Below are 26,891 nucleotides of genomic sequence, written 5' to 3'. Positions count from 1 at the left end.
CAGGCAACAGGACAGGCAGCAGGTAGCGGTGGTCAGAGGACAGGCAGCAGGTAGCGATGGTCAGAGAACAGGCAATAGACAGAGGCAGGCAGCAGGCGGGTAGTGATGGACAAAGCAAGCCAGATCGAGGTTAGGATAGATGCAATGAAACAAGGTCTGAACAAGGTCTGTTGCACTAGAGACAATAACAGGAAGTGTTTGCAAAAGTCCCTGCACCCATTTTTTTTCTCACAACTGTCATACACGCCCCTGCCAATGCAACAACTTATGAGGAAAGTTCCCCTTACATGCTGAGCAAGTATTTGTATAGATCAGTTTGAGGTGACCCTTAGGGCTGGGACCCGCTGCGCCCGGCTGCGCGGACGGCCGCGCGGGCGTTCGCCCACCAGCAGGGGAATCCTCCCTAGCCGGTCCCAGTCCCCCCACTGTGACGGGTCAGCCGGCAGGGGATTCAAGAAAATTGTGATCCTGAGCAGTGACGCGTCACGTGGTGCGCTAATGAGCCAATCAACGGCAGGGGCGGGAGCAGGAGCTGTCATCAGGCAGCTTCCTACTCAAGGTAGTGTGTGTGTGTGTCACTGTGTGTGTGTGTCACTGTGTGTGTGTGTGTGGTTTTTTTTTGTGGCAGAAGGGGGAGGGAGCTGCTTCCCTTACAGCAACCCGCAGCAGCTCCCTCCTGCAGCCCGAGCCCCTGGAGGGAGGGAGGGGGGGGAGTAGCGGGTCCCTCCGCTCAAGCCACGCACCCCCCTCCCACTCCCGCCCACCTCCCGCTCCCGCTCCCTACAGACCGCATATCGCGGTCTGTGTCTGTCACTGCCCCGCCTGTCTGCAGTGCGGGCGCGCTGAGGGAGCGGGGCCTTAGCCTTAGAGCCAGGATAAAAGGTGTTACATGTAGGGAATGCTTCCATCCTGCCCTTTGCTCACTGTTTGGAAAACTCTGTACACACGAAGTCGAGGCCTGTGAGGTTTGGAAAATTCTGTACACACGAAGTCGAGGCCTGTGAGGTTTGGAAAGTTCTGTACACGTACAGTATAGAATAAACATACTATATGAAGCTACACTATATAATTTCCTCTGTGAAAACTCTAATTTTGGTCAACTAAAGGTATCATAACATACATTGAACCTACTTTTTTCCATGATCAATATGGCTATATCATTTTGAACTACACATGAATAGGTAACCTGGGAGTTTTGGAAAGCTCTGTAAACATGAAGAAGAGACCTGTGTGGTTTGGAAAGCTCTGTAAACATGAAGAAGAGACCTGTGAGGTTTGGAAAGCTCTGTAAACATGAAGAAGAGACCTGTGTGGTTTGGAAAGCTCTGTAAACATGAAGAAGAGACCTGTGAGGTTTAGAAAGCTCTATACACATGAATAAGAGACCTGTGAGGTTTAGAAAGCTCTATACACGTGAATAAGAGACCTGTGAGGTTTAGAAAGCTCTATACACATGAATAAGAGACCTGTGAGGTTTAGAAAGCTCTATACACATGAATAAGAGACCTGTGTCGGCCCAGTAAAACCTATAATGTTTTTGCCAGTGGATTAGCACCAAGGAAGGGCATAAATGACTCGTAGTTAACCCTTCCGACACTGGAAGGAGAATTTATTCTAACTTCTATTTTGCTTCTGTTTCTCTCTCTTGGAGTTGTTTTATTGCTCCTGCACAGAGAAGGGGGCAATGAGGTGGTTAAGCGAGGACACGTTCCAAATGCAAAACATCTGTCAAAAGAGGGGAAGCTCAGTGTGTGACATGTGGATTACAAAGGGATTACAGAGAGAGGATTGGGGAAGCAGAGGAAAGGATGGAGAAGTGAGCTGGTATACAGGATTGCTGGATCACAGATTAACCTCATCGTTGCTGGAGAGGTAGGCACCCTACTTCAACTTTTACAGGGCCATTGAGAAAGGCTCACTCGTGTTTGGGGCGTATTGACGTATATCATTCAGGTCAAAAGTGGGTAAAAAACAAATGGGGGGGGGGGGGGGGGGGTAGAGCAGCCATCAATGCATCGCAAAGCAAAGGAGGTTAGAAGTGCTGATGCCTTTATAAAGACAAAAGATATGAGGTCCAGTAATTTACCATGAAATCTCCTTTCAAACTTTCCCCTTTTGTTTTTATGATAGTGTTTGGAAAAATTCACAGCTACATTTCTAAATGGTCTACACACTGTCCCTCTGCTGCCTCTGCGCCTGCAGGAGCCTCGATATATTACCAAGCACTACAGCGCTGGAAGGGTTAACATAGCCTCCCCTCCCTCTCGCTCTCCTCGCTCCCTCCTAGCAAACATTCGCATAGAGGAGGGAGAAAGGCACCAGGACCAGGGACAGTTACACCGGGCACAAGCATCACACACATCCCAGCGCTGCCAGTCACAGGATGTGAGCAGGACCAGGAACAGTTACACCGGGCACAAGCATCACACACATCCCAGCGCTGCCAGTCACAGGATGTGAGCAGGACCAGGAACAGTTACACCGGGCACAAGCATCACACACATCCCAGCGCTGCCAGTCACAGGATGTGAGCAGGACCAGCTACTGAGGTGAGGGGTTAAGGAGGTGTGCGAGAGGGGCTCTGGGGTTAGGGCATTGTGAGAGGCACCTTGCCTCAGTTTATGGCTTTGACCATATATTCCACTGGTTTAACCCGGCAGGTGCTGGAATGTCCGGCTGATTTTGATGTAGGAATAGCTAATACGAGGGTAATGCTCATGTAGGGGTTTCTTTCCTTCCGCTCTTGGGAAACCTCTGTTGTTTATTGCATGTTATGTCTTAGTATCCGATACAAACCTCATTGTGAGTGCCCCCTTATACCGCCTCTCCTACCCCTCAATGTGAGGGTGCCCCCCCTCATACTTTCTCCTCTCCCTCACTGTGTGTGCCCCCCCCCCCTCATACCTCTCTCCTCTCCCTCACTGTGAGGTGCCCCCCTCATACCTCTCTCCTCTCCCTCACTGTGTGTGCCCCCCCCCCTCATACCTCTCTCCTCTCCCTCACTGTGTGTGCCCCCCCCCTCATACCTCTCTCCTCTCCCTCACTGTGTGTGCCCCCCCCCCTCATACCTCTCTCCTCTCCCTCACTGTGAGGTGCCCCCCTCATACCTCTCTCCTCTCCCTCACTGTGAGGTGCCCCCCTCATACCTCTCTCCTCTCCCTCACTGTGAGGTGCCCCTCTCATACCTGTCTCCTCTCCCTCACTGTGTGTGCCCCCCCCCCTCATATCTCTCTCCTCTCCCTCACTGTGAGGTGCCCCCCTCATATCTCTCACATACTGCGAGGATGCCCCTCTAATATCTCTCCCTTGCTGTGAGAGTGCCCCATATTTCACCCCCCCCCTCAAATCAGCACACAAGTAATATATTTTTACATACTCTAAAGCAGTGTGCTGTCAGAATCCCACCCTAGAGGTGGCTGCATGGGTACCGCTGATCTGAATTGTAATTGCTAAGGTTAGAAGGTGCCATATAAACAGAACATACCATTCAGGATTGCACCTCAGAGGTGTCTGCATAAAGTGTAATTATAAAAATTGGAATTGAATGTTGCTTTTTTTTAAAAACATGTTATTATACAGGATTCCACCCCTGAGGTGGCTGCAGGAATTATAACTCTAAGGAGCATTAGAATTAAAATATTCTATAGGCAAGATGTCATTCAAGACAGCCAACCTAAATATGGCTGAATTCTAATTTCACAGAAACATAACATGAAAAGCGTTATGCATAAATGTTAATATTAATATCTAAAGATTCTATACGGCAAATTTAATGCAATGCAGGAACCTACAGCAGCAAAGGCGTTAATCCAGTATAGAAACACCATATTTAATTACACCACTGCTGATCCCGACAGTCTTTGAAATACACATCGCTGCCGGGCTGCACAGCTTACAATCTATAAGATTCCCAAGTTACAGGCAAAGTGAGTCATCTGTGGGATGCAGAGCTTACAATCTACAAACATAGGGGTTTACTCATTAAACTGCAATAGTGCCAAATCCAGTCGCTATCGCAGAGGAGCGCCCTTTGACTTGAATGAGTGCGTCTATGCGACAGTGCCCCGATGGGCATTATCCCAGTTTAATAAATAACCTCAACAGTTACAGACACAGTTCAATACGAGTCCCGTTCCATCATTTTATCTGCCTCTTGCATCATTCAGCTCACAGTCACACAAAGCTCCCGTCTGCTATGACATCTGCCACTTTCCCTCCTGCACCTGTTACCCCTTTGTTAAGGTGTCAGATCCAGGGCAACTGTTCTAATCACCGTCATATTAAAATATGCTAACCCATCCGATGTCAGATTTCCAGCATTGCCAACGGATGTTAAATAAAACCTGCCCCTTGCATATCTTCTGTCCCTTGTCCATGTGACTGTCCCTTCCCTCTCTAACCATCCTGTCCATTCCCTCCTACATGCAGGGGATGAACAAAAGGATTTGTGAGAGTTCAAGCCCACCTGAATTTCTCCAATACACCATAATAAATATTAGTAGCTACGGTTAATAAAAGCTCTTGTCCCCACACTACCGGACAGATGTCGACACATGTAGATATGTATACCAATTACTATAGGAAAGGGACATTTTTGTGCCTCATGATTGTCAGTTTTATGACATTAACTCCAAATATATTTATTATTACTTTACTGGAGATCTGCGCATGTGAGAGACATAGGGATATAAGAGACACACACACATATATATATATATATATATATCAAAGACAACACAAAAATTAAATAGCGCTAAAGAGGATGTGAAATAACCCTAATAAATGATAAATTATAATAACATATTTAAAATATTAAAATAAATTAAAATTACCACGATTTAACCTAATAATATCTACAAACCATAACGTGATAGTGGAAAAAAAGGAAAATCCAAATTGAATGTTCCACGCAAACAAAAAATCCAGAGAGAAATATAGTCCCAATAGAAGATCCAGGGAGCGTGTGAGAGACATAGGGATATAAGACACACACACACACACACACACACACACACACACACACACACACACACACACACACACACACACACACACACACACACACACACACACACACACACACACACTCTGGCAGGTACAAAACCCATGGGTCAGAGGGAGTTTTTAAAAGAGCAAAGTCTGTACTTAAATCTATTATCTACTATAAACTCTCCTCTCACTCACTGCAATTGATTCTCTCTCCCTCTCTCTCTGTCAGGTGTTTCCCTTTCTCTCTCCATCTCTCTATTTTTACCTATCCAGTACATCTCTATTCCTGTGTCTGCGCCTCTCTCTCCACACAATAAAGCGCCATGGAGCTGGTTTACTGCATCAATTTCATACAAGATCACTAACGGGGCAACCAGGCACTAGGGAGTAGGTTTACTGCACTAAGCGGTTACAGGGTTACTGCCAGTGCAACAAGGCACTCAGGAGGTTGTTTACTGCATCCGTTTGATATAAGATGCAATACAGCAAAGAGTAATGCAACTCCTCTAGTGCAATAAGCCACAGAGGACTTGCGTTGCTGCAGTAACATCCTGCATGGCCATTGCCAGGGCAATAAGGCACCAAGGAGTTTGGCTACTGCATGAAACTAATATATAAGGGCAAAAAGGCCCACAGGAGTTTGGCTACTTCTTTAAGCCATTATGATATCAGAGTAATAAGGCACCCAGGAGTTGTGTTAATGCAGTATGTTGGTAGAATAGCACCACCAGACCACTAAGGGTTAATATGTTACAGGATTCCTATTCATCAGCCATTAGTGAGAGCTAAATAATAGAATGTCCAAAATAAATGCAGATCTGTATTCCTTGCCGGGGGAGGGGTCAGCATCTAATGGCTTTATCTCTAATGAAGCAGAAACACAAGGGGTCAGCTCTCCATGCATCCTACTCACCTCCGTGCATCCTACTCACCTCCACGCATCCTACTCACCTCCAGGCCGGGGGCTGTGTCAGATCCCCCGGAAATGTACAGCTCAGAATAGAAAGCAGAAATTGGATCGGTTTCCGTAGGAAGCGGCAGCAGTCAGTAAAGGGATTTTGGATGACATTAGATGTATTCCCGGAGGGGAGATAGCAATGTGTACATGTTTCTAAAGACTCTCTAACAATAGATACATTTACAAAGATTACAGCAAAATGAAGCATTAAAAAATGCCTTATTTGTATTGTGCCGCTTACACATCATTCATATTTGGGACCCGGGGGGATTTATTATAAAGCTATAAAGCTCACATCCTACCAATTTCCCTGTGGGGACATTTCAGAGCAATAGGATGCTGATCCCATGAAAATCTATGAGGTAATCCATGTGTGATCCTATTGAAGTCTATTGGGGGGCTGCTGATGCATGTAAGGGGATGATCCTATTAATTGCTATAGGAGCAGCTCATGTGTAAAAGGGTAATTCTATTGAAGTCTATGGGTGCAGCGAGGGTGTGTAAGAGGGTGAACTTACTAAATCTTTAGGGGCAATATATGTATGTGTGTGTGTGTAATTCTGATGTTTAAATATGTTTAAAAATGTTTAGTATATGGGTAAATAGTGAAAAAAGTGTGATCCGGGTCATTAATTCCTGGTAAAACATTTTATAAATAGATAAATTAACCCATCCCCTGCCTGAGGGTGCGGGAAGGCATTGCAAATATATCTGCTGCTCCCACGCAAGTCTATGGGGTAAACAGACTTGTAAGAGAGTGATCCTATTATCTTTAGCACAGGCTGCTTGATCTGTCTTAACCCTTTCTCTGCCAGAAGCGCTTGAATCCCAATCCAGAGTAATGAAGCATGCAGAGTTAAGCACTGCAGAGAGTTTTGCCAAGGTAGAGTGACCTATATTCCCCCTCAGCGGGGGCTGAAAGGGCTGTATCGACAGGTTATCTATATTAATGGGATCCCCTGGGGCCACACACTGCAGTCTACATGGATTTTTCTGCCTTGCTGGAGTTCAGTTTTCTCTCTGTACAGTGGGAGGTTTCATCAGGTACTGGAGAGTTTGAGGATCCGTGACAGCTGAGGGGCAGCAGCGACTTCAAGTTCTACGCTGTGTAGATGGTAAGTTCTATGGACTTGAGCCATCCTTATTATACTGCTGGCCATTTAAAGTTATGCATACTGATTATTATAACATATATATTAAATATTGTGTGTGTATACCCTCTCTGTCTTTCGTTAGCCACTGCACCCCCACTATTTCTCTCCCTAGTCACTGCACACGCTCTCTCTCCCCTGTTATCCACTGCATTATCTCTGCTGTTTCTCACTCTATATCTATCTCGGTCCCCCCTTAGTCTCATCACTTTCTCTCTCATTAATCACTGCAGCCTTACTTACTCTCTCCCCAACTATTAACTGCCTCCTCCCCTCTCTGTCTTTCATTAATCTCCCCTGTTATTCCTCTTTCTCCTACAGTACATCTCTCTCTCCCTCTTAAAGAACATAATGCCCACAGAACACATACCCGTCTGCTGGGAAGGTGACAGCTTTAATTTTGAGCTGTGTGAGTTATAATAGCACACTTCATTTGCATCCCAATATAATCAGCACATATCCTTCCACCTTCTCTCTGAAAAGAAGTCCATCAAAACTCTGTGTGGGAGTGCAGCCAAGATTGGAGTGCAGGAAATACCACACATCCTTCTCACTACCTCAAAGTAGCAGGAAGGTGGCAACAGGTGTCCAAGAGGATGTACAGTGGTACTTGTGCTGGTACGTTCAAACAAACTATGAGAGCTTGACCAGTATACCCACATAACGTGGGAAAGGTACTTGCCAACATGCAGTGAAGACTGGCATGGCAGTTAAGGCCTCAACCCCCCAATATGAAAGACTCCAAACAGCAATGGCTCTCATTTTCTAGAGGCCATACTGTCCGTGGGATTGACAGTGTTCAGGAAGAAGGCATGAAGGGAGAGGGTGCTAAGAATCCCATGGGGTTATACACCAGATGTCATTCAAACTTCAGTCTGGCTACCTACAACTGCCGAACTCTCTGCAGTGAAGTAGCACTGCAAGAACTGGAAAACGAGGAGCTTGAATAAGTTAAATTGGAAATTGTTGGCCTTAATCAAGTAAAAAGTAAAGATTAAGGCCTTACTAAGCTCAAAGGGTGGACACCTTTCATGTTGCAGAGGTACAGAAAATGGAAGAATCAGTGGAGTATGCTTCATCCTTAACAAGAAATGGAGAAACAACACAGTGGAGTATGAAACCTCATCTTAAAGTGCATCACTCACTTGACAAAGACATACAAGCTTCAAATTATCCAAGTGTATGCCCCAAAATCAAGTCAATGAAAGACAATGAATTGGAAGACTTCTACCATGAAATCAACAAACATAAAAAGATAATTTAAGGAGATATTAGTGCAAAGATTGGTGCTCAGGAGAAAGAAGAAGTATAAGTTAGTAAGTATGGTTACGGCAACTGGAATGAAACTGAAATGGAGAGGGATTGAATTTGCAGAACAGGAAAATGTCTACATCATGAATTCATTTTTCAAGAAGAATTTAAATAGAAAGTGGACATGGAGTGGACCCAATGGAATCAAGAATTAAATGGAATATATCCCAGCTAACAAGAAACTTGTGAATGAAGACTGCACAATCCTTAACTGTTTTGACACAAGAAGTGATCACTGGTTGTCTACATTACCTGCAAATTACATCTTAATGCAAAGTTGGAATGACGAAAACTGATTAAAAGAAGACAAAACAAATCAGCATTAATAATCTTGAAAATAACAGCAGAGAATTTCAACTTGAAGCGTGCTTGAGATGCCTGGGGATACATTAACAAACAATTATTAAAAACGTATGGAAATTGTAGTTGAAGATGCAGAAAAAACAGGAGGAATTGCTAACATAAGACAATATCAGGTGAGACAACGCAGTTACTTAGGAAACAAAGTAAGATGCAAGAACAAACTGCAAATACAGAGGTGTCTAGGACGATCCACAAGCATATGACTGAAGATGTAAAAAATTGGAACTGCAATCAGATAAAGAGGACTACAGTATTGAACATAACACAGGACATAGTCAAGCAAATGAAGAGTGAGAAAATCCCACCAATGATGGGACCATAAAGCCTTCCAGAAGATGGAGCAAAGGGAATACAATCCACGAAGAACAGGAAGATTGAATTATAAGTGAAATCTTGAAAGAAGCCGGGGCAGTAGTAGAGAATATCCTTGGAAACTCTATACATGCTGATTCCAGAACAATTAAGCAATTCCATAATTATCCTTTTAAATTAAAATGGAGAAGAAGAATACCTCAAGAACTATAGACTAATCTGTTTACTTCCAATCACTTACAAGGTTTTTACAGAGATTCTCATTAGTGTTGGACCGGGTCCTACATTTTTTTAAAACCGGGTAACGGGTACCCGGAGGATTTGGCACATTGTACCCGGCCGGGTACCCTACTACATGTTTTTGGAGGAAGCCCGCGGCGACATCTGAACAGGTAAGCAGGGGGGCGGTGGGGCAGCATCAGCAGTCAGTGTGGAGCCTGCGCGGGAGCTGCAGGACTCCATACTGCACTGTGAGCTGGGACCATGTGACCGGAGCAGGAGAAGAAGCTTTCCTATTGGACAGCCGGCTGTCAGGGGGGCGCACCCCTGCATTAGCCTACGTGAAGATACAAGCTAGATTATAATTAGTTTTCACAGTAACACTTGAAGAAATTTTCAAGACATTGTCTCTAGCAACAAATCAGAGAACAAGGATAATGGTGGGCATCCATATAAATCTTAGCAAGACCAAAGTGATGATCAACAAATTTGTCGACTCTACAAAGATTAAAATAAATGGAAGTTAAAAGCTAAGGGGCATATGCTATACATTAAGTGTCAATAAGTCACTTATCGAGCACTTATCGGCCAAAATGCCTACTGCTATTCAGTAAGCCTCGATAAGTGGGCGATAAAGGCATGAATTGGCCAAAATTTCAGCCATCATAAAAAAATCTCCGGGTGAGCAGCGACAAGCCACTTATTGCCAGTTTCTGAAACTCGTGCAATTCTAGTAGCCGCGATTAGGTTATCAAGGCTAATCGCGGCTCTAGAATGGTGAGTTTCTCCCCAAATCCTCACGCTAGGAAAAGTTGGCGTGAGGCTGGTGAGAAGCTGCTGAGAGGCGGCATTACAGGACTTAGAAAAAGAATGCTTTTTTTTTTTGGCTTTCATGCTTTTTTATTAGGGTCACCATTGACTGCTATAGTGGCTTATCAAGCCCATATTATATGGGTATTATGTTCCACTATGCCAATCAATGGGTACAGGGTGGGTATAGTGGTCCCGGGTGGGTGGTTAGGCCTCCCGGGTGGGTAGTGGGGGGAGGATGAGTTAAACCATTAATTACTATAGCGGTTATTAACCACTAAGATTGTATTAGATTGTATTTTTTCATGTATTCTTGCTGGCATCGGAGGACACATGAACCTGCACTATGCTGACGAGTCTGCCCTTCACGATGGCAGGGGTAAGTAGAAAGGTTTATTTACTTTATTTATGCTGGCTGGCTAATGTTTTATTTTATAATGGGAAAATGCACTATTATCCATATCTGGATAATAGTTATTTTGCCTATTACTGCACTGTGTTGGGGGGGGGGGGGACGGGAGGTGCATTTATTTCAATGTTTTGCAAAAAAAAAATTTGACACAGGATTAGTACCGCAGGCCAGCGGGGACAACCCGAGGGCCCCTGGATACCCGCGGGGACCACCCAAGGGACCACAGACACCCGCGAGAACAATTGAGGACCCTGCACACCCGTGGGGACCACCGAGGCCTTTTCAGAGAGGCGATCATCATGCCATTGGCTACTCGCACGTTTTGGGAATTTTACCATCACAGGTAATCGAGGTTTTCTGAATACCGTGACAGCAACGCTAAAAAAAACAGGCTATGTCAATGGTCCAGCGATTATTTTTATGAACGCTTATAGCATGGGCCCCTATGTCTACATTGGCCAGCAAGTATCAATGAATGGTAAACTTTCAAATGAAATTAATATGAGAATGAAGATGGGATAGAGAGCATTTGGAAGAAACGAAACAATCTTTCAAGGGTGCTCCTTGCACTGTGCCTTAGGAGGAGAGTGTTTGACCAGATTCTGCCTGTGTTTATATATGGATGTGATACTTGGACCCTAAATGCAAACATAATTCAGGAGCTTCAAACTACTCAAAAAAGTTTGAAGAGATGTATGCTGGGTATTACCTTAAGAGACAGGAAAAAGAATGCATGTGTGCGGAAGTAAACACAAGTCTGTGACAGCATCACAAAAGTGAAAAATTCACAAGGCAGTGGGCAGGACATATTGCAAGAATAAATCACCATTTTAGGACAAACATCAAGGATGGTATCCAACTAGATTCCACAAGATATCAAAAGACCAAGATAACAACATCCAAAAGCAACATTGGAGGATAAAATAAGGAAATGTGTTGACACAACGTGGAGAAGAAAGATTTGAAAACTCAGTTCCTATAAGATCATTGGTGAGGCTTTCATTCAGCAGTGGATCGACAAGGTATGAAAATGATGATAATATATTTATAAAGTGGAAGATATGCATAGCCAAGTGGTTACTTATTAAAGAAACTGTAAGGTTTGGAAACGCTATACACATGAAGAACAGATCTGTGAAGTGTGGAAAGCTCTGTACACATGAAGAAGAGGTTTGGAAAGCTCTGTACACATGAAGAATTGACCTGCGAGGTTTGGAAGGCTCTGTACACATGAAGAAGAGACCTGTGAGGTTTGGAACGCTCTTTAGACATGATCGAGAGACCTGTGAGGTTTGTCAGAATCTGTTCACTATAATTCAGTCTATAAAGAACCTTAATGCATAATTCAATAAGTTATTACAACTGACAACAAATCTGAAGGAGTAGCTCAGTGAGTAAAGGCACTGACAAACCAAAATGCAGTTTTAGGAGCCTGGTGTAACTCCCATTTTCCATTTGGAAAGTCAATTTATCTTCCTGTGCCTCCGGCACCACAAGTAGAAAATAAGATTGCAATCTCTATGGGGCAGGGACTCATTGTGCCTGCAAAATTAGATGTACAGCGCTGCATACAATGTCACCCGTATGTAGACGGGGCAGAAAATCGGCACTTTGAACTTCAACAAGGGACAGAAACACAAGGGGTCAGTGGGATAGCAGACCCCCTCCCTCCACCCCCCGCCCCACCCCAAGGGGTCAGTGGGATAGCAGACCCCCTCTCTCCTACCCCCGCCCCCCCACCGCTCAAACACTGTCAGTCACTTATCTGCATACTCCCAACAGTGAAATAAATGGGCCCGCGCTGCTCCTAGTTACACGCAGGGAGGGAAGGATACAGCCAGCGCTGCTCCTAGTTACACGCAGGGAGGGAAGGATACAGCCAGCGCTGCTCCTAGTTACACGCAGCGAGGGAAGGATACAGCCAGCGCTTCCATCACTCAGACAGCCGACTTAAAAGCCTATTAATATTTTATTACATCGTTTGGTTGCTCTTTATGCTTCTCTGGTCTGCCTCTGACTGACAGATTACAGCTTCCACTCCTGCTGACTCCCCTCTGAGGGCTGCCCCAGACGCCTCGAAGCTCTTATCTGCTGCACTACTAAGCATGCAGCCATTTCCTATTCACTATATATAGAGGAAGTGAAAGTCCCTCTGCTATATATGCATGGGACATAGAATAAAACCTTGAAAGGGGTAAGGGGCGCATAACCCACTCAGAATTCATTTTCTCTCTGCTGTAAGACTGCAGACCCCATTACAACTCTGGCTTTTCCGTTCATGAAGCATCCCTCTGTGTCTAACCCAATTCCTTCTCTGTGTTATCCCCTCCAACCCAACCTCTTCTGGGAAACCTGTTATATGCACCTACCCCCCTTGCAGAATTTCCTGGGGGTTTCCCTGCCATCCTCCAGTTTCAGAGCCTTCTTCTTGCTGTATTCATCTTTCTATGGAAAAAGCTTCTACCCTGCACCTTACTGAGGACTCTTTGTATTTGAAAGTTCTATCAATACCCCCCTCTCCATTCTCTCTCATGTCCCCGTTTCCCTCTCATATCTCCTCCATCTTCCTCTCATATCTCCCCGCTCCCTCTATCACATCCCTCTCCAACCTTTCACTCTCATAACCACCACCTTTCTCTCTCATATCCCCATTATCTCCTTTCTCTCTCACATTCCCTCTTCTTCCTTTCTTCCTCTCACATTTCACTCTCTCACCTTTCTCTTATTGTCCTCTCTTCCTACTTTCTCTCATATCCCCCTCTCTCTCTCTCTTTACTCTCTAACATCTCCCTCCATTATCACATCCCCCTCTCTCACTTCTCTCTCATATCCCGTCTACATCCCCCTCCTTTCTCTCTCACATAACATTGTCCCTCATTTCTTTCACATCCCCCTCTCCCTCCTTTCTCTCTCACATCCCCCTCTCCCTCCTTTCTCTTTCACATCCCCCTCTCCCTCCTTTCTCTCTCACATCCCCCTCTCTCTCCTTTCTCTTTCACATGATACATAAAGCTTGGCCCCCTGCAGACGCACTTACTAGAACTCCCTCCTACTGTCTCTGTACGTTCTCCCTACCTACCAATTAAATTGTAACCTCCTCTTCCTTAATGTCACTCTTATGTCTGAAGCACTTATTCCCATGACCTGTTATTTATATTATTTGTTATTTATATGATTACAACATGTATTACTACTGTGAAGCGCTATATATATTTATGGCGCTATATAAATAAAGACATACAATACAATACAATACATCCCTCTCTCCCTCCTTTCTCTTTCACATCCCCCTCTCCCTCCTTTCTCTTTCACATCCCCCTCTCCCTCCATTCTCCCTCACATCCCACTCCCCCTTCTTTCTCTCACATCCCCCTCTTCCTCCATTCTCTCGCATCTCTCGACCCCCTTTCTCTCTCACCCCCCTCCAATCTTTTTTTCTCATACTCCCCTCTGCATTCTTTCTCTCTGACATCCCCCCTCTCTCCCTCTTCCCACTTTCCCTGGTAAGTTTCATAATACACGAGGCCTCTAATACTGTCTAGAGAAGCCTGTAAGGATAGGAAATGCTGCTCATTTTGGCACCACAGGCAATATGCAAATTGTACCTGATAAATAACCCTCAAATGTACACATTTTCTGGTCTATGCAGTGCAAAAACCCTTTTAGTGAAAGGAAGACAGCAACAGCAACTCATTACCTATGGCGCGGAAGGGGTTAACGCATACACAAACATTCTGCTAAAAAAACACTTGACGGTATGCTTTATACTATGTGTATAAATAGAAGGAAAAGATAGATAGATACGATAGATACGATATAGATACGATATAGATAGATAGATGATAGATAGATAGATAGATAGATAGATAGATAGATAGATAGATAGATAGATAGATAGATAGATAGATAGATAGATACGCGATAGATAGATAGATACGAGATAGATAGATACGATATAGCGATAGATAGATAGATAGATAGATAGATAGATAGATAGATAGATAGATAGATAGATAGATAGACTTATTGGCAGCCTTACCCTTGTCAAGCTCCAGGCTGCTGCTTGCATTCTGGAGTGTGCACAGACGTATTTGCCAGTTTTTAGGGTTCAGGGTTTCTCTGGTATATAAAGAAGGGTGAGGGGACATTGAACTATTGCTCTTTAACTACTTTTAAAGGCGATCAAAAACATGTATGTATAACGAGGCCAGGCGACTATTGCAAAATAATTCAAATATTTTATAAATATATAATTAAGACATTATCATTGTCATATAATTATTTTCTTATATTAGTATATATAATAATTTTAAATATGAATACAAATACAAATGTAAGAATTACAACAATAATAATGGTAATAATATTAATTGTTTGTTTTGTATATAGCACTGACAGTGTCCACAGCGTCGTGCGTACAATTTTGCAGACATGAGTTCCTGCTCTGAAGAGCTTGCAATGCAATGTAAATGTGTCCGCGATGACTCACTCAGTCCCAGGATTTAAACAATGGTAAGAGAAATGAGATTATTATATCCTGTTCCTCTATAGACCTGTTTCCAATATCACCTGCTAACATGCAACTAGAATGAATAAAAAACAGTTTGACATATTCATGTGCAGATAAAGGGATGCATACAGTACATAGATCTCCTCTGATTATGTCTCACCTTGTGGTGGAAGGGACAGACTCCATCAGCCAACTCTGTGTCACCTTACACTGGAAAGGACAGACTCCTTGGCCCATAGGTCCCTTCTGTCTGTGTCGCGGTCACCCTGCAGTGGGAGGGACACACTCAATGGATCATTTCTGTGTCACAGTGCCATCTTACAGTGTGAGGGCCGCACTCCCAGACCATACAGTATAACCCATCTGTCTGTGTCACTCCACAGGGGAGGGAAACATTGCCTGGACCACAGATCCCATCTTTCTGTGTCACCCTGCAGTGAGAGGGACAGACTCGATAAGTGTCCTCACTGATACGGTTTTGGATTTCTCTCCACAGACTGTCCCCAGATAGAAGATCAGAGCAGCAGATGAGGGATTTATAATCCATGAGAAACCTCAAGATTTTGGATCCAAAACAACTTTTTAAAAACCGAAATTTTAGCACCTTAATCTCTCACCACCAGACCTCCGGCTCCATGCCACGAGAAGGTGAGATACTTTGCAATAACAATACTGCCTAACTGGACATCTGGACATCAATCCAGGACATCAACATTTTAACCCAGGCCCAAAAGCCACACAGATCTGGGACAGCAGGCACCCTCACTTTAGAGGACAGCACTTTTTCTACACAGCTCTTTCCCCTTTTAATTACACATCTAAACGCCGGTTCAACAAGAAAAATAAATTAATTGACTGTTTAAAATAAAATGATGTTGTATAAGCGAGCACAATGAGTTCCTGTCCTGTAAAGCGTAGAATCTAATTTTTGAGGCACAGGGAGATAAAGTGACTTATCCAAGATCCCAACGAGAGCTGATACTGCGATTTAAACCTACTTCAAAGGCAGTGACATTACCAGTGAGTAACTGCTCCAGCCTTGTCCAGCAAAGCAATGTCTGTTCCCAAAAGCCACTTGGAGTGATCCTGTCTCACCCTAAGTGATGGAGTGTCTTCAGGAACTGCAGCATCCCCTGCTGGATAGGTCACTGGTAGGAGGCGTGCTAACCCCTCTCCTCTCCAAGGAGGGGAATGGGGGTGGGTTGATTTGGAAGTGCCTCTCCCACCGGGCCCAACATGGACCTGAACTCACCCAGCAGCTGCTGGACCCCGGGAGCCTGCGTAGGACGGTGGAGCAAGGGGGAGGAGGTCTGGCGGACATGGGGTTTTGGAAGTCAGCGGACCCCCTAGTATGGAGGGGGAAAGATTACATAGAGACCACCTTTGTGGACAGCCAGGGGAGCCCAGATATCTGCAAGAAGCTGCTTTACTCCCCGGAGAAGGACATCCACACAGTGTCCTGCGATGTGAGGGAGGAGGAGGTCATAGACATGGAGGTGAGTGGAGAGGGGTAGTGACAGAACTGTGGGTGCATGTGGGGACTGTACAGGAATATCAGCGGGGGTTGCAGAATGGAGGTGCAATAACAGAGCTGTGTGTGGGGTCAGTACATAAATAGCAGAGGGTGCTGCAGAGAAGCAGTATGGATGTGGGTTAGTGCCTGTTATAGTGTAACACAGGATGCGCAAAGTTTTTAACCTGCACCCCCACTGCCTGCCTACCTCCCGGCTCACGCCTCCCCCCCCCCTCCTCGGCTCCAGTGTCAAATGACATTGAGGGGTCATTTGACACAGTTACCATGGCGATGTGTCACCAAAGATCAGGTAGGAGAAGCTGCAGTGCCCCCGGCATTTAATTTAAATGCCTTGGGGGAGATTGTGGGACCTCTATAGCCACCGCGCACCCCCTGGAAATTCTCCTGTCCCCCCTGGGGTCGCGCCCCCCTGATGTAATACACATAGCTACATGCACTGGGCTTATTTGTGAGGTCTGGCTGTGTGTGGGGACAGGTGGAAAGGTGTGTCCTGTGTCTTATCTGGAATCTGTAGAGCCGGTTTTGAGATGAGAAAAGTCTGACCCCAATTACACAGTCACCGAGCATCATGCCTCTGACCTGTGTGTTTCCATCAGTCGGAGAAGGGGCATGAAACATGGTGGTGCTGAGAGAGGAGAGTGCAGTACTCTTAAACAATGCTCAGCAGACAGCTTTAGTAAAATGTTCCTATTATATGAATGGAAGAAACCTAATTTAACTCTGAGCCCTTTTTCCTTTAGACAAGAAGTTGCATTTTGGGAGTAAATCAGTAGTTCTACTGCGGTACAATCATGAACGTAAACCAATTGTTTGCCTAAATGTGTGTGTGTGTGTGTTGATTGCCTGTGTGCATCTGTCTGTATCTGTGTCTATGCGCATCTGTATGTGCGTATAATATACCAGTGTGTGTGTGTGTAAAATATACCAGTGTATGTGTGTGTATCCTCTGATACAAATGTATGTATACTGTGCACAATACAGAATTAATCTGCTCCACTTTTCACATGGTGCGATAAGGAATAAGAGACACAGTCCCTGATCTGCCTGACAATACATCACTGGAGATATGGGAATGGATAAGAAGAAACATGATAGAATCTAGAGACTGTCAATCAGAGACAGAGATAGTTAGTGACAGTCTGAGAGGCACACAGAGAGATAGCCCAGGTGACAGTGAGAGGGCTTAAGAGAGACAGCCTGACACATAGATGTGGAAGAGAAGTATTGAAGGAGACTGCTGGCCAAGGAGAGAAAAAGTGTGAGACAGCAGCAGAAACATCAGAACAGTCCACAGCAAGAGAGATCCAGATACTTGCTGGGCTGTTGGATAACAGACAGCCAGGAGGCTCTTTCCCTCATCTTTACAGTATCTTTTGTATATTACACATACCTCATAAAGCACTGTTTAATATATAAACAAGTCTTGCCTGGCTTAATTTAAGGGTTCCAAATATGGTGTACGAAGGGGGGACGAATTCAGGCCCCGCCATAGCACATATAGACTGTCGAAATAGAGGTGCTACATGTATACCAATGTGTACAGTATACATGTAGATACAGTATGTATACAATGTGTACAGTATCCCAGTGTATATGTACATCAGTCTGTGTAAAGTATACCGTGTATATGGGTATGAATAGTATACATGATTTTTCTTCTATATGTTTTTAGATGTGTATGTACACTGTGTGTATATACAGTGTGTATATTTGAGTGTGTACAGTATACCAGTGTATGTGTGTGTGTACATGTGTGTGAGAGAAACTGCCTCTAAATCCATCAGCAAGCTGGTGAATTGCACACAGGCAATGAACTAGACTCCACCTAGCTGATTAGGTCTGTAAAAAACCTCATCTGAGACACAGGAGAGAGATTCCTTAGCTCACATTTGGGCTGACAGAAGGAGAGCAGAGAAACCTGCACACAGACACTGTCTTGAACACAAAATCTGTGCTGAGATCAAGACACCCAGACACCTATATTTCCTGGACACAGAGGACCCAGGAACCTGCCTGAGACTTTGGGGTGATAGGCTGGTAATGGGAATATCCCTCCAGTTCTGCAGATAGGGTCTGGGAAAGTAAGTTAGCCCTTACAAAGGGATAGGGGCTTGTTATTTTGTTGTTTTTGTATGTTTTTCCTGGATAAAGGAACAGGCTCAATAAAGCCAAGATATCATTTCACCCAAATCGGTTTCCATTATATGTACCTCTGCACACATCTCTTACATATGGTGTCAGAAGTTGGGATGAGAGGAGGCCCTTGAATTTCAAAGGGGCCCCCGGAGACTACCTGTGAAAATATTTATGCTTTTGCCTGCATATAGTTCTTGCAACAGCCTATTAAACAAAACAAAGAATCACGTGCAGTAGTGACCAGAATTAAAGGGCTACACATCCAGACAGGAAAACTACACTGCACTGGAGAAAGCCACAATGCCACAGTTTGAGTGGGAGGACTGTGACAGACGGTGACCCACACAAGGGACTGATGCTGTGACCAGTGTACCCCACCACTTATGAAAGAAAGAAAAAACCCATGGGATTTTAAAATTGCCGCCCAGCTGAAGTCAACTATAGACTCTGCAAGAATGGGGAAGAAAATATGTTCCTGGTGTAAAGAGCCCAGCCACACGGAGCAGTGTCCCTTCAGGCCTTATTCCAATGATGAGGACGATGCCTATGTGGCCCCAGAAAAAGGGCAGCAGCCAGAGAAATATTTTTTTCAACGAGCCAAGGAACTGCAGCAGCAAGCAATGCGCTGTGGTCACAAGGAAGGTACAAAAGTTTTTGTTAGCAAGTGCACATTCAGTATCACTGATGAGAAAGAATGTGTACACAGCACTGCTGATGTTTCAGAACCTACCAAAGTAAAGAAGATAAAGAAAAAGTCTACAGAGATGCCTGTGAGAGCCACAAACTCTGCAAGCAAAGTCTGCCCACCTGTAGGACTACTGTACCAGCTGGGGTTCTAGCAAATATAGAGAAACAGCTGCAATAGCGCCTCCAGAGGTCAGAAAGAAAAATACACCTGATACCGCCAAAATGGAGGACAAGATGTGGCGTTCCTGTAATGAACCCGACCCCACGGAGGAGTGGCCCTTCCGGTCCTAGGAAGGTACAGATGATGAAGATATCTCTTATGGAGAACCCGAACCGAGTCACACCCACAAAACACCCCAAGGATGGTGGAGGTGCCTAAACTCGGTACGCACCCGAACAAGCGGGTCTCCTAAATATTCCTACCAGCTAATGTAATTGCAAGAAAAGCATGGTGGATACAGTGAAGCTGCTGAAGTTTCAAATAAAGACGGAGACCCCAGTATCCCTGATGGGACGGAGTCGTCCAAAACAAAAAGGCGGAAAAAGAAAAGTGGGTCTGAGAAGCCCTGCAGCCTAGAATAAATGGAGGATTAATCATGCGGATGACAGAATATCCAGAGGGTCCTAGGCAAAAGTTGTGTAACCCAAAGAAGTGTCTGTCTGGTGCCAGCATTGAGGAACCCTCTACAAACCGTACCAGGGAAGCAGAGCCAGAACCAGTGAGTGACAATCCCTTGACCAGCCCTGAAGATGCACTGCAAGCTGCCAGGCATAACTGTGATCTGCTCCGTGAAGAAGTGAAACTGGAGAGAGAAAATAACGCTGAGCTACAGAAGGCTGTGCTCGCAATTTACTCTGCGGTCAAGACCGAATTGGAGGATCTAAAGACGGATCTAGATACTGTGAACACTACTATTACCGCCATGGATGAAAAGCAGAGCAAGTCTGACCAAATGATTACTAATCTGAAACAGAAGTTTGAGGAGGCACTGAAAGAGATTAGTCTTTCAGCAAGAGGTTTGTGATTGCCATAGAGAGTTGGAAGTCTCTCAGAATGAGGTTCATACTCTCCGCATAGAACTAGATGCCTCACACCAAGAGATCAGCAGTTGCTGCACAGAACTGGAAGTCTCTAAAAAGGAACTTCACAGTCTTGCTGAGGAGCTGGACATCTCTCAAAAAGCTGTCTACAGTCTTAGTATGGATCTTAAAGTCTCTCAAAAGGAGCTTCACACCCTCAACCTAGAGACAGAAGTCTCATGCCAGGAGACCGGGAGTCTCAAATCAGAAGTCCGTAAGTGGAAGGAGGACTATGAAGAGGCCCTTAAATTTATAGAAAATGTAAAAAGACAAAATACTAGGCTGAAAGCAGAAAATTCAGATTTAACAGACCACATTCAATGAAAAGAAGGAAAAGCTGCACGAGCTACAAAAAATAAAGAAATTATTGGAAGATTAAAAGTGTGAAGCATTGGAGCAACGCATACAAGCAGAGCACCTACTGCAGAACCAACAGCAAGGTCTGCCTACGCACTTCCAGAATGCAGAGACAAGCAGCGAAGTCTGAAAGAAGAAAATCTGCAGACTGCTAAAGAAGTACAAGTGCTGCAGGAACGTCTAAGATCAATGTCCTTGCAGAACAGCATGAGGAACCGAAGGCTACCCTGAGCATCACCAGAGCATCGCTTGAGGCCAAGCTTAGAGGCCAGGTGACTCTGTATGAGAGGGAGCATTAGAATGTCCAGAAACTAGGGCAAGAGATGGAGAAACAAAGCGGCTTCTCCATCTCCAAAAGTAAGTACACCCAGGAGAAAGAGGTGTGGAAATCACAAGCAGCGACGACCCTGGTGATGAAATCTGCAGAGCTCCAAAATATGAAGGATATGTGGAAGCAAGCTCAGAGAAAGCACAGTGAACTGATGAAGAACCTGAGAGGAGAATTGCAGGATGCACTCAAGAAACAGGGATCTCTCGCTGATGAGTTGAACTTGCAGCAAAGCCTAGAAGTGGAAGAGCTAAAGCTGGCAGCTAAACACACATCCCAGCAACTTACAGCTCTGCAGACACAGATTGCTGAGCTCAGGATACAGCTCGCCAAAAAGGAAGAATGAAGAGGGGTCCATTCGTCAATTGGCCAGCCTGATACTGCGCTATGAGGCCAAGATGGCCGATGCCTGTAAATTGCTGGACCACATGGCCAATGAGAGGGCCTGGGTGGAGCTGGACAATGTCCAGGAGGAGCACCAGCAGCTGCAGGTCGAAATAGAGAAAAGGAAACAGATTTAAGCCTTGCTCTGAGTCTACTGGGAGATGTGGAATCGTGACTCAAATCCAAAGAAGCTGAACTGGAAACTGCATTGAGTGGAAAAAGTGCAGAAGGACAGCTTCAAGAGCTGAAATCTCAAATACCATTCTTGAATATTCTTTAAGTGATACTATGAAATGGCAGGAGTCTAGGATAGTAGAAATAGATTCCGGACATCAGTCAGAATTCAAAAGTAAGCTGACAGAGGCGTTGCAAGACCTGAGCAAGGGTTACATGGAATGGACATTTAGTGCTAAATTGGAGTCCATGGAAAAGATGGCGAGAGAAAGCTATTTGCGGAAACGCTCTGCGACTGTCACCATACAGTCTGCCTACAAAGGATCGCCTGATGCCGGGGAAACATCATGACCAAGCGGTCAGAAGAAAGACTGTACTTGAAAAATCTCCTCCTCGAGCGACTGAGGGGTGCTGATCTCAAGCACATTCTGGAGGTGACACTAATAACCTGGAGAAATGGCTCCAATCCCAGCGGGACTAAGTGTTCTCGTTCTCCATCCACTCTCATTCGAGCCGCAGGGATATCTCGAGTGAGAGTGAAAGGATGGGCTTTGGCCGTGGTAAGCCCGACCTTCCCCCAAACAGGGGATGTATGTAACATGAACTTATCACTGTTTGAGAGAAACTGCCCCTAAATCCAGCAACAAACTAATTAATTGCACACAGGCAATGGACCAGACTCCACCTGGCTGATTAGGTCCGTTAAAAGCCTCATGTGAGACACAGGAGAGAGATTCCTTAGCTCACATTTGGGCTGACAGAAGGAGAGCAGGGAAACCTGCACACATACACTGTCTTGAGCACAAAGGCTGTGCTGAGATCAAGTAACCCTGACACCCAGAGACCTATATTTCCTGGACACAGAGGACCCGGGAACCTCATTGAGACTTTGGGGTGATAGGTTGGTAATGGGAATATCCCCCCTGTCCTGCAGATAGGTCTAGGGACGTAAATTAGCCCTTACAAAGGGATAGTGGTTTGTTATTTTGTTGTTTTTGTATGTTTTTCCTGGATAAAGGAACAGCCTCAATAAAGCCATGATATAATTTCACCCAAATTGGTCTCCATTATATGAACCTCTGCCCACAACTCTTACAGTGCAGTATAACAGTGTGTATGTTTTTATGTGTGTGTACAGTATACTATTATACAGGTTTGTGTATTTGTGTATATCAGTGTGCGTGTGTAGAGTATGCCAGTATATACTGTATGTATTTGTGTGTTTATCAGGGAGTACAGTATACCAGTATATGGTGGTGCATATATCAGTGTGTGTACAATATGCCACTGTATGTTTGTGTGTATATTAGTGTGTGTACAGTATACCAGTGTGCATATTGTTGTGGGTATACAGAATACCAGCGTATGTCTGTGTGTATATCACAGTATACTTGTGTATATGTGTGTATATAAGCACGGTCGCCTGTGTGCTGGGACTTTCTTTTCATGCTTGACTGCTTTGAAATTGTGTGATAATGTACAAAATCCACCGAGAGAGCGAGGGAAGGGAGAGAGACAGATGGAGAGAGGCGGCAGTGAAGGAGAGGGCGAGACGTGAGACGCGGGAGGAGAACAGGCAGGACACTGATAAGAGATGCTGGACAAGTTATGTTTTGCGTGAGGGAGAGGCTGACACTGCTGTTAATTGTGCTCAACCTGTGCTGTGTATACTTGTTATGGTATAGCAGTGTGAGAGGACAGCTGGAACTGCCATTAGCCATACCTGCATGTACATCTAGGCTCCTCAGGTTTGAATGACTTTTTTGTCAGGTATCTGCTCACAAGTTTATCTGCCACCTTCTCTCTCCCTGCAGAATGGCTCCTCCAGTGACAGTGACACAGACAGTGAGAGTCACTTCTCCCTTCTGCTCCCGCAGGACTATCTGGGGCTAGCAGTATTCTCCATGCTCTGTTGCTTCTGGCCCCTGGGCATCGCCGCCTTCTACCTGTCACAGAAGGTGAGAGAGGGAGGGTGAGGACACAGACAGTCCTGAGATAGACAAAGGGAGAGATGGAGGGAGCGAGATAAACAGTGGGGGAGAAAATGGAGAGCGTGGGGTGAGAGTTTGCAGAGAAGAGGTGAGGGGTGGAGGGAGAGAGAGATAGAGAGGTAGAGAGAATGGAGGAAAAAGAAAGAGGGGGAAGGAAAGGGGAGTAAAAAAGAATGAAAGAGCATAGATATGGACCTTCACAGTGAGACTATTATGACCTTCCTGTAACTAATATAGGGAGGTCAATGCTCAGTGATCCTTAACCTCCATGGTAACTCTGGGTCTCTCTTCCCTCCTGTACAGACCAACAAAGCCTCAGCGCAAGGTGACTACCACGGAGCCAGTGTGGCTTCCAGACAGACCTTCTTGCTGGCCGTGCTCTCCATCTTCCTGGGCATCTGCACCTACATCGGGGCCGTGGTGGCTCTTATTGCTTATTTATCCAACAGAGCCCCCACCTAACAGGACTTCAATAGTCCTACAGCCACCCTGGAGAAAGACTGAGTCCCAGGGCTGCAGAAGGGAGCTGCCAGATATTGAAAACTGATAGCCACCCACTGGACGAACCTTGCAGACCCGCCCCCGACTCCAAAACTGGGATCATATAAAAAAGGATCACATTTGTTAACAACTACCCAATGTAATCGGCCTCCTTAGAAAGATGAAATCACCCTCCAAAGTAAAACATTAACTTAGTTTCATGTGAATGCCACCTGGTCATTATTGTTCCGTACCATTATCTCTTTGAATGATTTCATTAGCCAGCCAAAATAACAAAAGGGGTAAAGATTATGGATGCACAATCTCCCTGTATATACACGACCATTTAAATACAGTCGAGATTAGGTGAATATTGTATAAAACCAGAGACATTAAAAGTCCTGAAAATTATTTTAAAATACTTTTACCGGTCCGATTTGTTTTATGGTGTCAGTCATCTATATTTATTCCTGCTGCACTTATCACTGCCGTTAGATCCCGGTCAAGAGATATGTTTGTTAATGTGGCCATCGTGATCCGCAAAATCTTTCTCTGAATATCTCGGTGTCGTTGAGAAGCCGCCACCACCTCGCGCACGTTTCCCACGCCTTTGTGTGCTCCCCCGTGCCGTATTTATACTATCTGCAAAGTGAAAGATTTGTGTGTTTATTTTCTGCAAAATCAGGGGATGAAATTGCTTCACTTGGGGTCTTTCTCGGATGGGGCTGATGCTGCTGCTGCTGATGAGGATATTTTCACTGGTGCACAAATTATTTCGCATTTTATTTATGTACTTCAAGAGACATATTCTTGCCCTTTCGGATGCTGTTTATATATTTTTAAATCTGATGCTCCATTCAGGAGATAGAAGCATTTGAAATATTAAGTATCGGGGAGGTTACAATTGAGCTTTCCCCAGAGTTCAGTGCAGTCTTAGTGCTGGAGCACACTTGTGGCTTCGCGACGCTGCGTGGCTGCGTACGCATGCGCGCGCCTCCATCTTCTGGGCGATGTGTGATCATCCCCAGCAGACGGAATGATCCGACACACCACGCCCCCACGTGACGCGCTCAGCCTCTTACCCAGAGGAAGCTTTGCAGTGCCAGTGAAGGGGTTAATTAAGTCGGGACTTGGCGTTGCAGCATTTAACCGCACAGGAGTCCCCCGTGTTAGGAATAATTGCTCTATTTATTTTAAGAAGCTGCTTCCCTCTCGGGCTTTGTGGGAGGCAGCCAGGCTCTGTGATGCTGCCATGCCGCTTGTACACCTCTCAAACCCCTATGGGGGGTGTGCACCAGGGACCGGGGAGGTGTGCAGTGGGACCGGGGGGGTGTGCAGCGGGAAGGAAAGGGGGGGGTATGCAGCGGGGGGGGGAGGTGCAGCGGGGAGGGGGGGGGTGTGTGCAGCGGGGAGGGGGGGTGTGCAGCAGGGACCGGGGGTGTGTGCAGAGGGGGGTAGAGGGTGAGCAGAGGGAGCGGGAAGGGGGGGTGTGCAGCGGGAAGGAAAGGGTGAGCGGAGGGAGCGGGGGGGTGCAGCGGGAACTGGGGGATTGAGCAGCAGGGACCGGGGGTGTGTGCAGAGGGGGGTAGAGGGGGAGCGGGGGGTGCAGCGGGGACTGGGGGATTGAGCAGCAGGGACCGGGGGGGGGGTGCAGAGGGGGGTAGAGGGTGAGCAGAGGGAGCAGGGGGTGCAGCGGGGACTGGGGGATTGAGTAGCAGGGGGAGGGTGAGCGGGCTGAAGAAGACCAGGGACTGACAAGCCTTCAACCTAAATGGGAAGGGGGGAGGGAGGTGAACCCTGTCTATGCCGCTGAGGACAGGGGGTAATCAACTCCGACAGGTCAGAACAGATCTCGGGGTACAACCCAAGTGAGCAGCTTCCCAGTTAACCTCCTCAGTGCTGGATGCTGTAACTCGCGTACCTGCTGACCAACCACCCCCCCCAGGTCACCCATAGGATCTGACACTGCAACATACATACACCAATATAATAGATATAGCATATGTTTAATATATACTATCCCCGTCCCCACTGCCGAACCACCAATTACATGTCCCCCGTCCCCACTGCCAAGTCTCTATTTCAGCAGCCAATCAATGTAAACGTCTGGACATTGATTGGCTGCTGAAACTGATGTCACGCTGCTGCAGCGACAACGCCGTGCTCCGCAGCCAATGGTAGTTTCAACAATGAACTCTACAATTGGCCGCCAGGAGTCTGTCACGAGCGCGCGAACGTCGTGTAGCGCGGTGTGTGCTCCAGCCCTAAAGGTTACAGTGGTAGCATCAAAAGCTAGAGATTAAGAAAATCATAATTTTAAACAGAAAACAAAACCAGGATATGCTCAGGGAGCAAGATACTAACATTGTATGAGTTAAACTAATATAAGCTTCTGGGGGGGAGGTGAGGTTGCTGCTTTAACCCATTGCTACAAGAGGGTTAAAAGCGTTAGTAGTCACTAACTTCAACACTGTCCTTCTGTGGAACAGTATTTATTATTCATTGTATTCACTGCGGTCTGACCTTTCATTGTTTTGTTGTTACTCCAAGCGATAAAATGTACTTTAACATCAGCTGATCTCGAGCATGCCCTTGCAAAGCTGCCATTAACGTGTACTAGACATCTATATCTCAGGCAGACTCCCTGGTTTACACTGAACAAAATGGACCATTTCTCCCTGAAAAGATTACCCACACCCTAGGTG

General features: G+C 45.6%; 1 protein-coding gene and 1 long non-coding RNA gene across 6 annotated transcripts in view; one reads left to right on the top strand and one right to left on the bottom strand.

Moving 5' to 3' along the window:
* Positions 1-23,702, bottom strand: part of LOC142498649 (uncharacterized) — a 70,558-nt gene extending 46,856 nt beyond the window's left edge. Inside the window, exons 1-3 of the long non-coding RNA XR_012802520.1 lie at positions 23,439-23,702; positions 15,196-15,301; positions 14,565-14,644 (exon numbers count right to left, since the gene is read on the bottom strand). This is a non-coding gene — a long non-coding RNA (uncharacterized LOC142498649). The remainder of the gene's footprint in view (positions 1-14,564; positions 14,645-15,195; positions 15,302-23,438) is intronic.
* TMEM91 (transmembrane protein 91) lies at positions 1,762-24,605 on the top strand. 5 transcript variants are annotated; one of them, XM_075606890.1, is made up of 7 exons: positions 1,762-1,872; positions 2,131-2,549; positions 6,976-7,062; positions 14,915-15,037; positions 15,532-16,531; positions 23,530-23,673; positions 24,010-24,605. In XM_075606890.1, exons 5-7 carry the CDS (start codon positions 16,139-16,141, stop codon positions 24,166-24,168), a joined length of 696 nt encoding a protein of 231 aa, XP_075463005.1. In that variant the 5' UTR covers positions 1,762-1,872; positions 2,131-2,549; positions 6,976-7,062; positions 14,915-15,037; positions 15,532-16,138; the 3' UTR covers positions 24,169-24,605. The 5 variants fall into 5 exon arrangements, with proteins under 5 accessions (XP_075463005.1, XP_075463007.1, XP_075463008.1 ...); XM_075606892.1 differs by lacking the exon at positions 6,976-7,062; XM_075606893.1 differs by lacking the exon at positions 14,915-15,037.
* Positions 24,606-26,891: the final 2,286 nt, after the last annotated feature.

The sequence above is a fragment of the Ascaphus truei genome, chromosome 7 (assembly GCF_040206685.1).
Source record: "Ascaphus truei isolate aAscTru1 chromosome 7, aAscTru1.hap1, whole genome shotgun sequence".
Lineage (NCBI taxonomy): Eukaryota > Metazoa > Chordata > Amphibia > Anura > Ascaphidae > Ascaphus > Ascaphus truei.
The sequence above is the reverse complement of the archived record's forward strand: the minus strand, read 5'-3'. Positions and strand labels throughout refer to the sequence as shown.

Coding starts and splice junctions, on each gene's coding strand:
- TMEM91 (XM_075606894.1), top strand. CDS start 16,139: ATGGAGTGTCTTCAGGAACTGCAGCATCCCCTGCTGGATAGGTCACTG. Junction 16,532..23,529: donor AGGAGGTCATAGACATGGAG/GTGAGTGGAGAG, acceptor CTCTCCCTGCAG/AATGGCTCCTCCAGTGACAG. Junction 23,674..24,009: donor CCTTCTACCTGTCACAGAAG/GTGAGAGAGGGA, acceptor CCTCCTGTACAG/ACCAACAAAGCCTCAGCGCA.